Source organism: Ilyonectria robusta (assembly GCF_021365365.1).
Source record: "Ilyonectria robusta strain PMI_751 chromosome Unknown BGZ61scaffold_127, whole genome shotgun sequence".
NCBI lineage: Eukaryota > Fungi > Ascomycota > Sordariomycetes > Hypocreales > Nectriaceae > Ilyonectria > Ilyonectria robusta.
The window spans coordinates 15950-28964 of record NW_025764561.1 but is presented as its reverse complement, the minus strand read 5'-3'; the positions used below and the strand labels follow the sequence as shown (position 1 = coordinate 28964).

Below are 13015 nucleotides of genomic sequence, written 5' to 3'. Positions count from 1 at the left end.
TTCTTTTAATTTATAATTTAAAATAGAATATCTTCTAATTACTATCTTTTTATATATATATTTTATTTTTATTTATACTATTTTATTTTTAATAGAACTTTTTATTAATAATTTTAATAAACTTTATATTTTTATTATTAATAATACTATTTACTTTACTATAGAAAATTAATAGATTTTTTTAAAGAGTTTTTATATAAATTATAAATAATAAAATAATATTATAAATTCTTTTTTATTTTATAGCTATTTTTAATAAAAAATCTTTTCTTTTTAATTTAATATATAAAAATTCTATAAATTTAAATATAAATAAAATAGTATATATAATAATAATAATAATAATAATAAATAATTTTTATAATAAGCTAGCTTTTTTATAATATCTCTTAATAATTTTTATATTTAATTTAGTTATTTTGTTAATAAAATAAAAAATAATATACTTTTTAATATAATTGTCTATTTATTTTTATAAGTAAAAATCTTTTAAAAAGTATAATTTATAATAGCTAATATTCTTAATATTAAATTTTACTTATATTTAATTTAATCTGTATTTTTAGAGGATATAAATATATATACTTAAATAAGTTATATAATTATTATAATTACTTTATTAGCTTTATATTTTATTTTAAGCTTATAATTTAAATTCTTATAAAATATTAATAATATAGCTTTTAATATATAGTAATTAACTATAAAAAAGAATATTATATTACTATTATACTTAAAATACTAATAATATAATTCTTATTTAACTTAATTATATACAGTATAAACTTCTTAATAAGAAGTTAAAAAGTAATTATATTTATACTAAATATCTTAAAAAGGTATTTAGCTAGTATTTTAAGAATTATATAAAAAGCTATAAATTTTATATTATTAATTAAAATAGAGAGTTTATTAAAAGTTTGCTAAATAATCTTAGCAGCCTTAATAATAATACTTACAGATCTAATATCTGTCTTAATATAGAGAATTAATAAATTACTCTTTATATTAGCTGGGAATAATATAATATTAAAGATTGTAACCTTAACCCCCTTTCAATAAAGTTTAAAGATAAGTTCCCTGCCAATACCGCTGCATCCACCTGTTACAATAGCCACCTTCTTTTCCCATTCCTAGCCACTATATGCTGCTACACGCCAGTTATTTGTAGCCTATTTATTCAGCGCCCGGTTGCCGTACTTCACCACGTTTAAGCCTATAGTAACACCGAGAAGAACTGGAATGCTATGGAGGCCGATGAGGGATTGGACGTGACGGTTCTGGAGTACGGGGCCTGTATATTGAGCAGGACTATAGACGACGGTGGCGAGGGCTGCAGTAGCAGGTAGAAGGAAGCTTATAGTTGTGCGATGAAAACGTTCGAAATGTCGTCGGTGGTTATCAGATGTACGGGCTCTTATTAGAGCTATCCTCGACGTCTCAGAAGGAGTGATTGACTATCAATGAGAAACCTTTCTTGTCCTGCTCTGCTGTTCTAGTAAGCTAGATTCTAGACCACCTTAAATAGGTGTCGTCTGGGAGTCGACTCTGATCCAGCAGTTTGTAGGATCCTCCAGATCTGGTCGCCGGAGGCCCCGGAGACAGGGATCGCTTGACAGTAGTAGTGGGGTGGTCTTGGAATCGAGAGAAGCGTGTGATCGATGGTCGAAGTAGCAGCCTAATGGGTGTATCGGACGCTTTTTAAAGCCCCCAGGAAATGATATCCCTTAATAATTACCAATCCGGGACGTTAATGCAACGTCTTTGCGGAGGGATCCGCGGGCTGTAGCGACCACTTGTGACGGCTGGGCTTAAGGTAGGTCCAGGACGTCGTAGTATACGATCTGGTGGATCAGGACGTCAGAGTGAGCAACGTAGGTCACGGTCTGGTAATGGTAGAAGAGTAGGTTCAATGTAACTAAGTGTGTTGACAGCCAGTGGGCTATCTATCTATAAAAGTGCTAAATGAATGTGTATATTTACAGTAGAGATCGCTATAATGTACACAATGGAGGCGCTGTAAACCCTTGTTGCTCTATCAGCTGTCGTAGTGGGGGCTTCTGCTCTTGTCACAGATTTGTACTGTAGAATCAAGACCACACAAGTAACTTGCTTCTGGAACTGAATACGTCCATCCATGAACCGCTCTCGTGTTTTGAGTGAGCCCCATCCGTTGTTTATAAGCGACTAAAAACAGCCTTCTTCTCCCTGTCGCCATTCTCGGTGCATGTGCCCTGCTGGACCATCGTCTCTAAAATTTCCTTCCACTCCTTGTTAGAGACGTCCAAGGGAACGGTTTCGCGGAACACATGATTTCCGGCAATGACGTTGTGTAGAGTGTTCGTTTGACCTTGGTCACTCTTCAGCCAATTGGTCGAGGGAAACAACTGGTGAAACTCTCGCATGCATTTCTCATAGCGGCAGATGCAATCCTAGGTAGTGGCTTATTCCAGCAAGTTTAAATTACTTCATCAAGAGGTAAAACATTTAGTGAGGCATATTCAATTTGAGGGGAGTGTTTGTAGTATTTCTCACAGCTAATTTCTCCCTATACCAGGCAAGCTCATAAACACACTCTCTTTCATTAAAGCGCTAGCTAGTTGCAGATCTCTGATGGTTGCTCTCAAGCATCGTTCGTCTGCTTCTCAATTTCATCCTTGAATCTCGAAAAGTTATCAACCAAATCGTCCCACATTTTCGGGTTATGTTCGTGTTTCTCTTTGCTGTTCCAGGCCCAGTCTGTGATGCTGAAAGCGCGGCTGCTTTCAAACATGAAAGCAATAGAACCCTTTGAGATTTGCACAATAGGTGGATCCTGCTTAGATGCGGCAGCAAACTCCTCATATGCCACGCCATGAGGGACAAAGCCGCACTCATATGAGATGCTTCCCGGGCGGAATTCATCAGATCGGCCACCATACTCTCCATAGATTAAACCCATAAGCTCTGACGCACAATTCCGATGATAAAACGGCGGTCGGTAGGTATGCGAGGCGACATCCCAACGCGGTGAAAAGATAAGAAAGTCGGCTAAAGGCGCCGTCGGATCGCGAGACTTGGCCGTTAGAACGCAAAAGATTGAAGGGTCAATGTGATCTATTGAAATAGAACCAACGTTTGCAAATTTGGTTAGGTCGTACTTATAGGGGATATAGTTGCCATGCCACGCAATGACATCAAATGGATAATGGCGCTGGGTGCTCTTGAAGTACTTTCCGCTTAGCTTATAGGTAACGTCCCAAGGGTCGTCATCCGTGACCTGATAAGCTGCAACGGGGAATAAGAAGTCCCGCGGGCTTGCCAGACCACTGCTGCCTCCAAGAGGGCCTAGTTCAGGCAGCTCCCACGAGGAGCCCCAGATCTCTAGGATATAGCCCCGCGTAGGACCCTCCACGTTAACCTTGAAGCGGAGGCCGCGCTGAATGACAGCAATCTCACCAGGTTGAACGTAGAGGTAACCGAATTCCGTCTGGATGTCTAGAGCACCCTGCTGGGGAACGATGAGATAGTCGCCATCTGAGTTGACGAACGCATTCTTATCCATGCTTGCATTGCACAAGTAAATGTGTGTTGCCAAACCCTCGCGGAGGGAGGGATGACCCGAGCCAGCGATACTCTTTAGACCGGCAACGAAGTCGACGTTCTCGCCCTCGGGAATAGCATGCGGTCTCCAGGCCAGCTGAGTGGGAGAGACGTGAACACGCGGGTTGAGCGGCAAGAAAGCCGACTCGGTGTCAGGATTGGCGGGCAGGTCAACCTAGTCAGGCAGTTACCAGGTCAGTAACTCGTTCGAGTGGAGGAAGCATTATGAGGCTGACTTACGAATCCTTGGTGGGCAACTGCTGGCCGCGACCGATATAGCCAGGCCTTCTTATTCACAGCTCGAGGCGCCACAAAGGCGCCGCCCGTAATCTGCTCGGCATACAGCCCGAAGCGCACGTTCCGCGGGCTATTCTGGCCTCTTGGGAGAACTCCCTGTATAGCCTCGGACTCAAACGAGTTGCCAAAGCCCGCCTGGTACTTGTAGGGGTCGTTGGGGCGGGTGGCAAAGGAGGGAATAGCCCCATCCTGTTGTGTCTCTGCCCAGTGGAAGGCGTTTTGGAAGTCTTCGGGGGAGAGTTTCTTGGATGTCATGTTTTTCTGTTTCCTTTTTGCAGGGAATTGTAAGGACGGTTGGTGAAATTGTGGCATCTGGAATGCAATATGATAGATCCCCTGGCAGCTTATAAGCAGAATACACATTGGGGGGGCCGTTTGGCAACCCCACCCTTACACCTGCTGACCCATCGTCCGTGGGGGCCTGGGGACTCCCGCTTTGGGCTTGAGGGGAGGAATTATTTCCTATTTCTCTCCAAAATCGCTTGGTCTCCGCAGTCTTAATCAGCTTGATTTTGTCACCTGTCGCTAGATTTGAGTTGCCATATTCTCAACCATGGGCCAGCATTTTATTTTCTGTCACGCCCTCGAGAAACCGTTCACGGCGACTGTTCAACACACTCTCCTTGCAAAGTACTTACTTCCTCAAGTCTAAAATGCTACCTCCTGCTTCCGACGAACAGGTGTACGTCACAGTTTCACCCATTTCGGGGGGCAGCATAACTTTACTGGAGCGTTTCTTTACTGAGCCAGCCGACCAGCATGCCTACCACACGGTTCCGTCCTTGGCGTTTCACATACTCCATCCGGCGCCAAACAGTAAACCGCATGGTATCATGTTTGACCTCGGCCTCCGTTCGTCAATCACAAACTACAGTGAGCCGCAACAGCAACATCTGCAGAACAGAAAACCGTACACGATCGGGCCTGGTGTGGCAAAAACCCTTCAGCAGGGGAAGATAGATGCCTCTGACATCGACATTGTTATCCTGAGCCACGTTCATTATGATCATCACGGAGATCCAGAGCATTTCCCCAAAGCAAAGTTTTTCGTAGGCCCAGGAACGCTTCACTTACTCGAGCACGGCCTTCCATCCACCTCAAGTCACCAACATTTTGTGAAGGAATTGTTGCCCAGAGATCAGACCGTCGAGTTCCCTGACATCTCGGACGCCCACAGCGACTACAGGTGGGATACTCTGGGGAGCTTCTCCTCTATAGATCTCTTTGGGGACGGGTCGATCTACGTGCTCAATTCCCCGGGGCACTTACCTGGCCATATTAATCTGTTATGCCGGGTGTCTGCTGGAAATTGGGCTTGCCTCTGCGGGGATGCATACCATGACCGCCGCTTGCTCACAGGTGAACGCGATATTGCCTTTTGGGAGGGTCAAGATGGTTCAGTATGCTGCATCCACAATGACCCTGATGCTGCCAGACAGGCACTTGGTCAGCTCCGCGAGTTGGCAGCAACAGGCCATGTGGAATTGATCGGGGCTCATGATGCCCTATGGTGCGCAGCCAACTCTGATCGCATGTTTCCAGCTTCATTATAAAACAGAGATAATAACAAAGCATACAAGACCAATGAGGCATTCTCACCCATCATGTGCACGCAAAAAACACAGCATCAAGCGGAACCAGAATTAATGCATTTCACTTGTAAAACTAAATCCTTGCATTCTTCTACAGTCAGACTTTCTATTACGCAACGACTGAAACACCCTCACGCCTTCCTACAGTCCTTGCTTTATGCGCCACATTATGTTGCTACCTTTTAGACGAAGTCGGCCGCTTTCAGATAGATAAGGAGCGACGTTGAAGATGGCCTATTGCTGGAAAGACCATACGGAGATGTGCCGAAAGAGTCAAATGGAATAGATAGCGAAGGAAAGCAGCACTTGTGCTGCAACCGCCGAAAACAATCAGCAAGCCTAATTGCGCATAAACCGACGTATTCCTTTACTTACACCAGAGCTGCTTCCTCTTCTGGGATGTGTGGGGTAGTCTAAGTATTGAGAGAGGAGGGGGGTAGGTCGAAACGTTAAGGACTGCGCACGCCCATTGTCCTGGCCATTCTTGGCTAAACGGGGTTAACGAACATAGTTATTCGAGGGAATGATATGTCTCCTTCTACTTATATGGAATATAGTACTTGAATTTGGATTGATAACCAACCATTTAGTAAAGATCATTACCATCTTCTCTTCACATCACCATGGCAGACGTTCCGCCCCAAAACGAGATCGAATATGACCATGCCACAGTTCTCATTGTTGGCGCAGGGCCTGTAGGGCTGTTCACAGCGCTCAAACTTGCCCAGAAGGGAATCGATGTCGTTGTGATTGACAGCGAGCCCCATGTGCTCAAAAGCGCCAGGGCAACGACGTGAGTCAGACTCAGGGGAGGAGAAAATCCCAAAACGATGTCTTGAATCATTTTACTAACCACCAGAGACGAGAAGATATATGCCCATCGTCCTGAACGAAATGGAAAAGGTTGGCCTCGTCGATGACCTGCTCAAGGCGGGTCACACAAATCGAGAAGGTGTCAGCTTTCGCAAAACCAATGCCCAAGGCGGTGAGGTACTCGGCGCTCTCATGATGGCTGCAATCCCCAAAGGCGCAGTGAAGTACGACTTCACCGGCATTCATCTTGGCCAACAAGCTGTGGGTGAGTTGATTCTCAAGCACTGTGAGGCTCAGAAGTCGTTTCGTGTCTTGTGGCAGCATCGGTTCGCCGGGCTCAAACAGCAGGATGACATGAAGCCGATCGAGGTCGTAGCCGCAAGCCCAATGGGCGAGAAGTTCTTCACCTGCGACTATCTAGTCGGCGCAGACGGAGCGGGCAGTTCTGTGCGTCGTTCTCTTTGTATTCCCTTTGAGGGCTTCACGTGGAACGACTTCCGCTTCGTGGCATCCAACGTCAAGTACGATTTTGAGAAGTATGGATTCACAACCGCCAACATGATCGTCGATGAGGAGGACTGGGCAGTGATTGCTAGAACGGGCCCCGGTGACGACCCATGGCGTGTTGCCTTCGGACTGCGTACAGATGTTCCCATGGGAGATCTTATGGAGCATCTAAAGGAGAAGTATGAGCGACTTCTGCCTGGTCCGCGTCCCCTCAAGTACGATTTGGTCAGTGCAAACCCGTACTGGGCCCACCAAAGGGTTGCAAAGACCTGGAACGTTGGGCGAGTTGTTCTTGCAGGCGATGCAGCACACGTAAGACAGAGCTATCCCCAGACGATGTGGTACTTGCTGACAACTTGCCAAGTCGAATAATCCCATCGGCGGGCTTGGGCTCACCACAGGATTTTTAGACGCTGCTGCACTGGGAAACTGCTTGATCAGGATCATCCGCCACGGCGAGAAGCCGGATGAGCTATTCAGTCGCTATGAGAGTGTGCGACGGGCTGCATGGGTCAACTACACCAACAAGGCATCCACTGATCTTAAGCTGCGATTGCACTCTACCGATCCACAGATTGTCGCCGATCGACAAGCATTTTTCGATGCGCTCAACAACGACCCTGCCATCCATCTTAAATTGGCAACCATGATGAATGAACAAGTAGAGGACATGTTTGAAGCCCCCAACGGGGTCTAGGTTGAAGGGAGCGTTGAGAGAATCTCGGCTTTTGAAATCTACTCGACTATGTAGTTGAGATACACCAGTGAATCCCATTTGGTTACAGACGGCTTCCACCATTTACTCTTGTGACAGTGACCGCAAACGTAACCGTAAGTTGAACAGTAAGCGGTAACAAAATTTCTGATGAGTAGCTTCGATCTTTTCCAACTGATTTCAAGACCGAGGCGGAAGATGCGCCACATAAGGAAAAATGGACTTTTTAGACAGCACGCCCTAGACTGGTTCGCTGCTAACGTCTTAGCAAATGCAATAGTAGTAGCTGAATTTGATTCAGAGCCTTTCTTGCCACTGGGATATTTGTAGCGAGTACATAGACGGCCTGAATGGCATTTTTTGAACTACCAAGTTGACAGTCTTGAACTGTTTGTTGGTTAGTTACTAACACACCGCCGAATATAGACCCAGATATTATCAGACAAGATGGATTGGTTGAGACAGCTTGATGACGATGGATGATCTTGATTTCTTTCTATCTAATAGGGGGCTAGGATCGGTCTTATAGATGAGGATGAGGGCAGCCTCCGGCGGCCTCCGGGGCCGAGATCCGGACGTCCGGACGTCTTAGGCCGGAAGACCCACCTGCCGGTGGTCCGAGACCGTAGTCCAGACCGGATTCCTAGCAGCCGGTCTTGAAGCTGTTCCAGGCGTCTCATAGTGATCCCAAAATATAGCATCGGTCCGTCTGACAGATATTTGACACAAATTCTGATGAATTTATACTAGACTATAGGCTATAGATGACACTATAGTGTTCCAGCCGATTTGTTCAAGCGCCGATACCCAAGCGCAACTGACCCTCGTCAACATCTGCCGACAACCTGGCTCCAAGCCATTGCGGCTGAGCTTCGTGGAGAGCGTCCTCTATCTCGACAATATCGTTACCGGCGACCCATAAAGTCTTGCCGTTGGTATCGGTCCGAACTGCCGGCAGCAGGAGTGCCTTTGCCACTCCGATAGTATCATTCGTGGGCAACTCACCCCATTTCTCCTTGATCCAATCTGGCATCGCGGGGGTTACTGTAATTCGTTAATTAGCTGTAACGCTTGGAGAAGTAACTACAGCACTGCAGCTTTCTCTTTCTCTTTGGAAACACGGACCTGTCATCCAAGGCGCAACCATGTTGACCGACATGTTTTCACACGGAAGACTATGTCTCATTCCTCTCATGAGACCAAGTACCCCAGCCTTACCGGCACAGTAAAGGTAAAGTGGCGGCGTGTCGATTAGACTGGAAACTGTGAGTATGGAGCATCTTTCACTTCATTCATTGCCGCTGGGTCGTTAGGATACTGACCTCGCTGCTGAGCCAGTAAAGACCAATTGGCACTTTCTTTGCGGCTGTTTCTTAAAGAAATGAACCGCGGCCTTGGTGCAGTACGCTGCGGAGTGCAAGTTGACCTCGAAGCTCGTCAGACTCGGAGCTGTTGGGTAACCGTCGTCGTCCAGCGCTTCATCCTGCAAGGTCTCGAAAGCATGAGTACCGGCGTTTGAAAGCACGACATCGATGGCCCCAAAGCGATCCCATGTTTTTTTAAAAATGTTCAAAACCTCGGGCCATTTGGAAACATCCGCTTTGACAAAGATCATACGCCTGGAGTACGTTAGTCATCAGACCATCATGTTAAAGCCCTGAACTGCGCTCTATGAGAAATGCAATCTGGTCATGACCACGGGTCAACACGACATGAGGCTCGGAAAAGGATAGAGTGTACTCGGGGAATTCTTCAGACAGTGATGCTGCTACATCATTACTGAGATCGGCGATGGCAATGTTGGCGCCAGCAGCTGTATAACAATTTTAACATTAATTTCTGTTGTTACAACGGTCACGTATAGGGATTGATGTGGAATGTTCATCAATCGTGGAAATACGGACCGTAAGCAAGGTTTGCTGCTGCTTTGCCAATGCCACTTCCTCCTCCAGTGATAATGATCGTCTTTCCCTTCAAGCTGGTCAACTGTTCATCTGTCACTTTCTTCAACAGCGCCATTGCGATTATGACCAATTTAACACGACACTGGATAAAATATGTAGAGGAAAATCAGGGTGAGTAGAAATCCGATGTGCTGCAGGCGAGAAAAGAAACCTGAGCTCTGCGTTCATGTAGTATTCCTTGGGGCTCATCTATCGGCCTCATGCCCGAAACTGGACAATACATCAAGGGCAACGTTGCCCTAATGCCCAATCTGTCCCTATACTTCCATATCGGGGCACATACGTCCCGCATAGCTTAAACCGTTACTGCATTCTATTTACCAAACGTGGGAAAGATACGGTCACGCGTTGCTTAGGCAATATCCGCCTTTTCCATCTGTTAGGTCAGCGTAATAACGGGTCTATGCGGGGGTAGTATAAGCCTCCAATGGTTTAACTAAAGTGGGGTGAGACTATGTGGGGGAAGCAAATTGCCTGTCACAGCAACTTAACTGATGTGGGATAGATGCTATTGCCATTTTTAGCCAGACGATTGACACAAATCGAGAGTTCACACACTGATGCCTGCACCATCACGATAAACCATACAGATATGGTTTGAGAAGATGCCAGAAATGTGTGAAAACACGTGTTTCTTTTTCCAGTGTGGAAGCAGATCTTCCTTAATGGCGAAAAACGGCAGCTCAGATAACTATACTGATGTGATGTCACAGAACATCATCCAAGCCTGGGGAAGAGCTCATTATGCGCCATCGTAATTTAGTATCCATTTTCTCTGGCGGTGTTCCAACTAGCTGCTATCCAACAGAGCCCATGCTTGTGACTCTGAGAACAAATGCCTTCCAAATTGAGTCTCCGTCCTGTGGGCTTCTACAATCGGCACCCGAGCGCTAAAACGTCGACCCCTCTTCATATGTTGAGCAGGAATAAAGTAAGGATAACACGGTAATGGTTTCGGAATCGACAAACAAACGGGATTGAATTTCGTTTATATTGATTGTAATACATAATGCAATCACTATGTGTCATCTATACAATATACTCAGATCAAGAATTATTATTGTAAGACTTCGAGTTTGATTGTCTAGAAGCCCTCAGTCCCCTCACAGACTAGCTAAACCAACAACCAGTGTCTGATGGTTATCATAGTATGTCAAGCACAAGAATCGAAGCCATAATCCACCAAAAGCATTCGTATCGTGATTTTCGAATATCTCTCGGCATTCCACCTCGTGTTGATTAGACGAGGCCTATGCATTGTGCCACCAGGCTCGTAGTTTCTTACCGTACATGTACAGCGGGACAGTAGTAAGGCATAATGTAAGTTGGATGCCGGCAATAACATAAAACATCTTTGCTGGACCCCAGCGCACAATCCAATCGTTAATGAAGTCTAATCAGCGCGTTAGCCAAGGCATGGAATGCTGTGTACAACCCTTTTGACAAGCTTACATGAAAAGCCGTAGAGAACAAAGTTCTTGACGATCATGGTGGCAATAAAGATTTCCACACTGATTGCCCGATAAGCGTCGACACAGTATGTGCCAATCGCCATCATAATGAACTGCAGAGCGGCTGTGGCGATTCCCCAAAGTACTGACATTACGACAGGGCTCTTGCCTTGCTCGATAAAATATCCGAAAAGGAAATAACTGATAGCGGAACATAAAAATCCAGGCACAATGAGGAAAAGTCGGAACTCGGGCTCGTAAACGCCCTGATTACGGCGCGAAAAGAATTTGATCAGAGGATCCGAAACCAGACCAGCGATCAACGCGCCCAGAAAGCCGCCAACGGTTGGACCGGCAGAAAAGTACCCGAGCTGTGTGGTGTTGAGCAGGAACGGCGGGGCCGAGAAGATTTGAGCTGTGAGCAAGTTGATTGCTACAAGCCAGAGTGTTGGGAAAGACATCAACGTAACAGCCCAGATGACAACAGGGTTATACAGGATCGTGATAGGGGCAATCATCAGCTTCCACAATGGCTCATCGGTGAACGTTTCAGAGTATGGCTTCATCAATGTCAAAAACGATTGACGTTGAATCGCGATGCTGGTCGCAGTTTCGGCCTTGGAGATGCCGTCGACTTGACTTTCGATATGGTCGACTATAGCAGCTCTCTTCGCTTCAAGTTTCTCGAGATTCTTTTCAAGCAATGCGTCAGTATACACTACAGAAGATGCCAAAGGAGAAGAGGAAAAGCGCTCGCAAACACTCACATCTTGAGAACCAACATCCGTGTTGTAAATGGCTTTGCGATTGTAGGCCGTCTCCCACCCAAAAAGCACAGCCAGAACAAGGCCAACCCCGAGAAAGATGCTGAGCAGCCAAAAAACCCATCTCCAACCCAGATCTGTGGTGATCTTACCAGCAAGAACGGCGGGCAGGTTCGAAATTCCGGAAACGACTGTGGTTACGATAGAGGTGCGAAATCCTCGTTCGTGGACATAGTACAAGTCCCCAACAATGGCAAAAAAGATGGACTCGAACATGGAGACGGATAAACCTTGGACAACACGGGCGCCCAGCAAAGAGTCGTAGGACTGCGCAGCACCGCCCCAAACTGTTCCGACAAATGCGCAGACCACAGAGAAGAGTAATGTAGGTCGCTTTCCGTACTTGCGCGTAGCGGCAGAAATGACGATACCCGAAGCTCCCGTCGCACAGAGACTGTAGCCCGTGAGAAGCGAAACATCGGCGAGGCTGACGTTGAAGAGGGTCATGAGTTCGGGTACGAAGGAAGCCAGGATAGGACCAATGCTGTGATTTAGTCAGTCTAAGCGTGCGGTGATGAACTAGACAATAGCATGGAACTACTGACCCCCCGATGATAAGAACTCCGCAATAACCGAATAGGAGGAACCGAAGGTCTCGTTGCAGAAGGGACGAGTTCAGAGGATCGTTGGGATCATCTGAAGGTTGCGGCACAAGAATCACCGTCTCGTTCTTGTGTACAACTTTCTTGACATGCTCGATATGACCGACAACGATGTTGTCAGACTGCTCCTCCAGAAGCACAGTGCCTGGGACATGATGCCCCTGGCCCGATGCTACCTCAAGAATACCCCAAGCCATAGCTATGTTTGGAAAAAGAGCTGCAATGAAAATAATAGAAGAGGGGATATTCTGTGGTGGATCTTGACCAGACGATCTTGGGGTGGAGACAGGATTGCTCAAATATCTATCATTTGCGAGCCCCTCAAATGTGTGGCTACAGTAGGTTGCGTTCCCAGGGCCTCCTAGCTCACCAACTTAAACAGGGAGAGCGACTACTGGATGACTAGAAACGCCACAAGGTCTGAAGCTGATTGATGCGGGGTGATGAAGGTTTACGCCGATCATTTTGCGGGGGGCAATTTGATGGCTTATGAGGAATAGCTTGGGCGTTTGGACAAATTGAGAGAAGCTAATCAATCGGTGTCTCGGTGGATATGCTGCGCACAAATGATACCTAGCTGCGGCGGTATGTACTCAGCCAACTACCATAAATGTGTGAGAAAACGTCTTCCTTGTCAATGTGGAAGCAAATCGCCCTTGACGGCGCGA

General features: G+C 46.1%; 5 protein-coding genes across 5 annotated transcripts; 2 read left to right on the top strand and 3 right to left on the bottom strand.

Moving 5' to 3' along the window:
* Positions 1-2623: 2623 nt before the first annotated feature.
* On the bottom strand, positions 2624-4287 carry BGZ61DRAFT_547752 (homogentisate 1,2-dioxygenase; the record flags this gene model as incomplete). Its single annotated transcript, XM_046255371.1, has 3 exons — positions 2624-3757; positions 3823-4122; positions 4276-4287. 3 exons carry the CDS (start codon positions 4285-4287, stop codon positions 2624-2626), a joined length of 1446 nt encoding a protein of 481 aa, XP_046093099.1.
* Positions 4288-4532: 245 nt separating this feature from the next.
* On the top strand, positions 4533-5432 carry BGZ61DRAFT_376435 (beta-lactamase-like protein; the record flags this gene model as incomplete). Its single annotated transcript, XM_046242501.1, has 1 exon — positions 4533-5432. One exon carries the CDS (start codon positions 4533-4535, stop codon positions 5430-5432), a length of 900 nt encoding a protein of 299 aa, XP_046093098.1.
* A 707-nt stretch (positions 5433-6139) lies between these two features.
* On the top strand, positions 6140-7407 carry BGZ61DRAFT_277811 (uncharacterized protein; the record flags this gene model as incomplete). Its single annotated transcript, XM_046238418.1, has 3 exons — positions 6140-6264; positions 6341-7103; positions 7156-7407. Coding segments are annotated over 3 exons (1140 nt in total), but the record flags the coding sequence as incomplete, so codon positions are not given.
* An 892-nt stretch (positions 7408-8299) lies between these two features.
* BGZ61DRAFT_376445 (uncharacterized protein) lies at positions 8300-9121 on the bottom strand (the record flags this gene model as incomplete). The annotated part of the gene is made up of 3 exons (XM_046242503.1): positions 8300-8550; positions 8632-8762; positions 8829-9121. 3 exons carry the CDS (start codon positions 9119-9121, stop codon positions 8300-8302), a joined length of 675 nt encoding a protein of 224 aa, XP_046093096.1.
* A 1599-nt stretch (positions 9122-10720) lies between these two features.
* BGZ61DRAFT_501214 (major facilitator superfamily domain-containing protein) lies at positions 10721-12544 on the bottom strand (the record flags this gene model as incomplete). The annotated part of the gene is made up of 4 exons (XM_046251665.1): positions 10721-10863; positions 10923-11613; positions 11689-12229; positions 12291-12544. 4 exons carry the CDS (start codon positions 12542-12544, stop codon positions 10721-10723), a joined length of 1629 nt encoding a protein of 542 aa, XP_046093095.1.
* Positions 12545-13015: the final 471 nt, after the last annotated feature.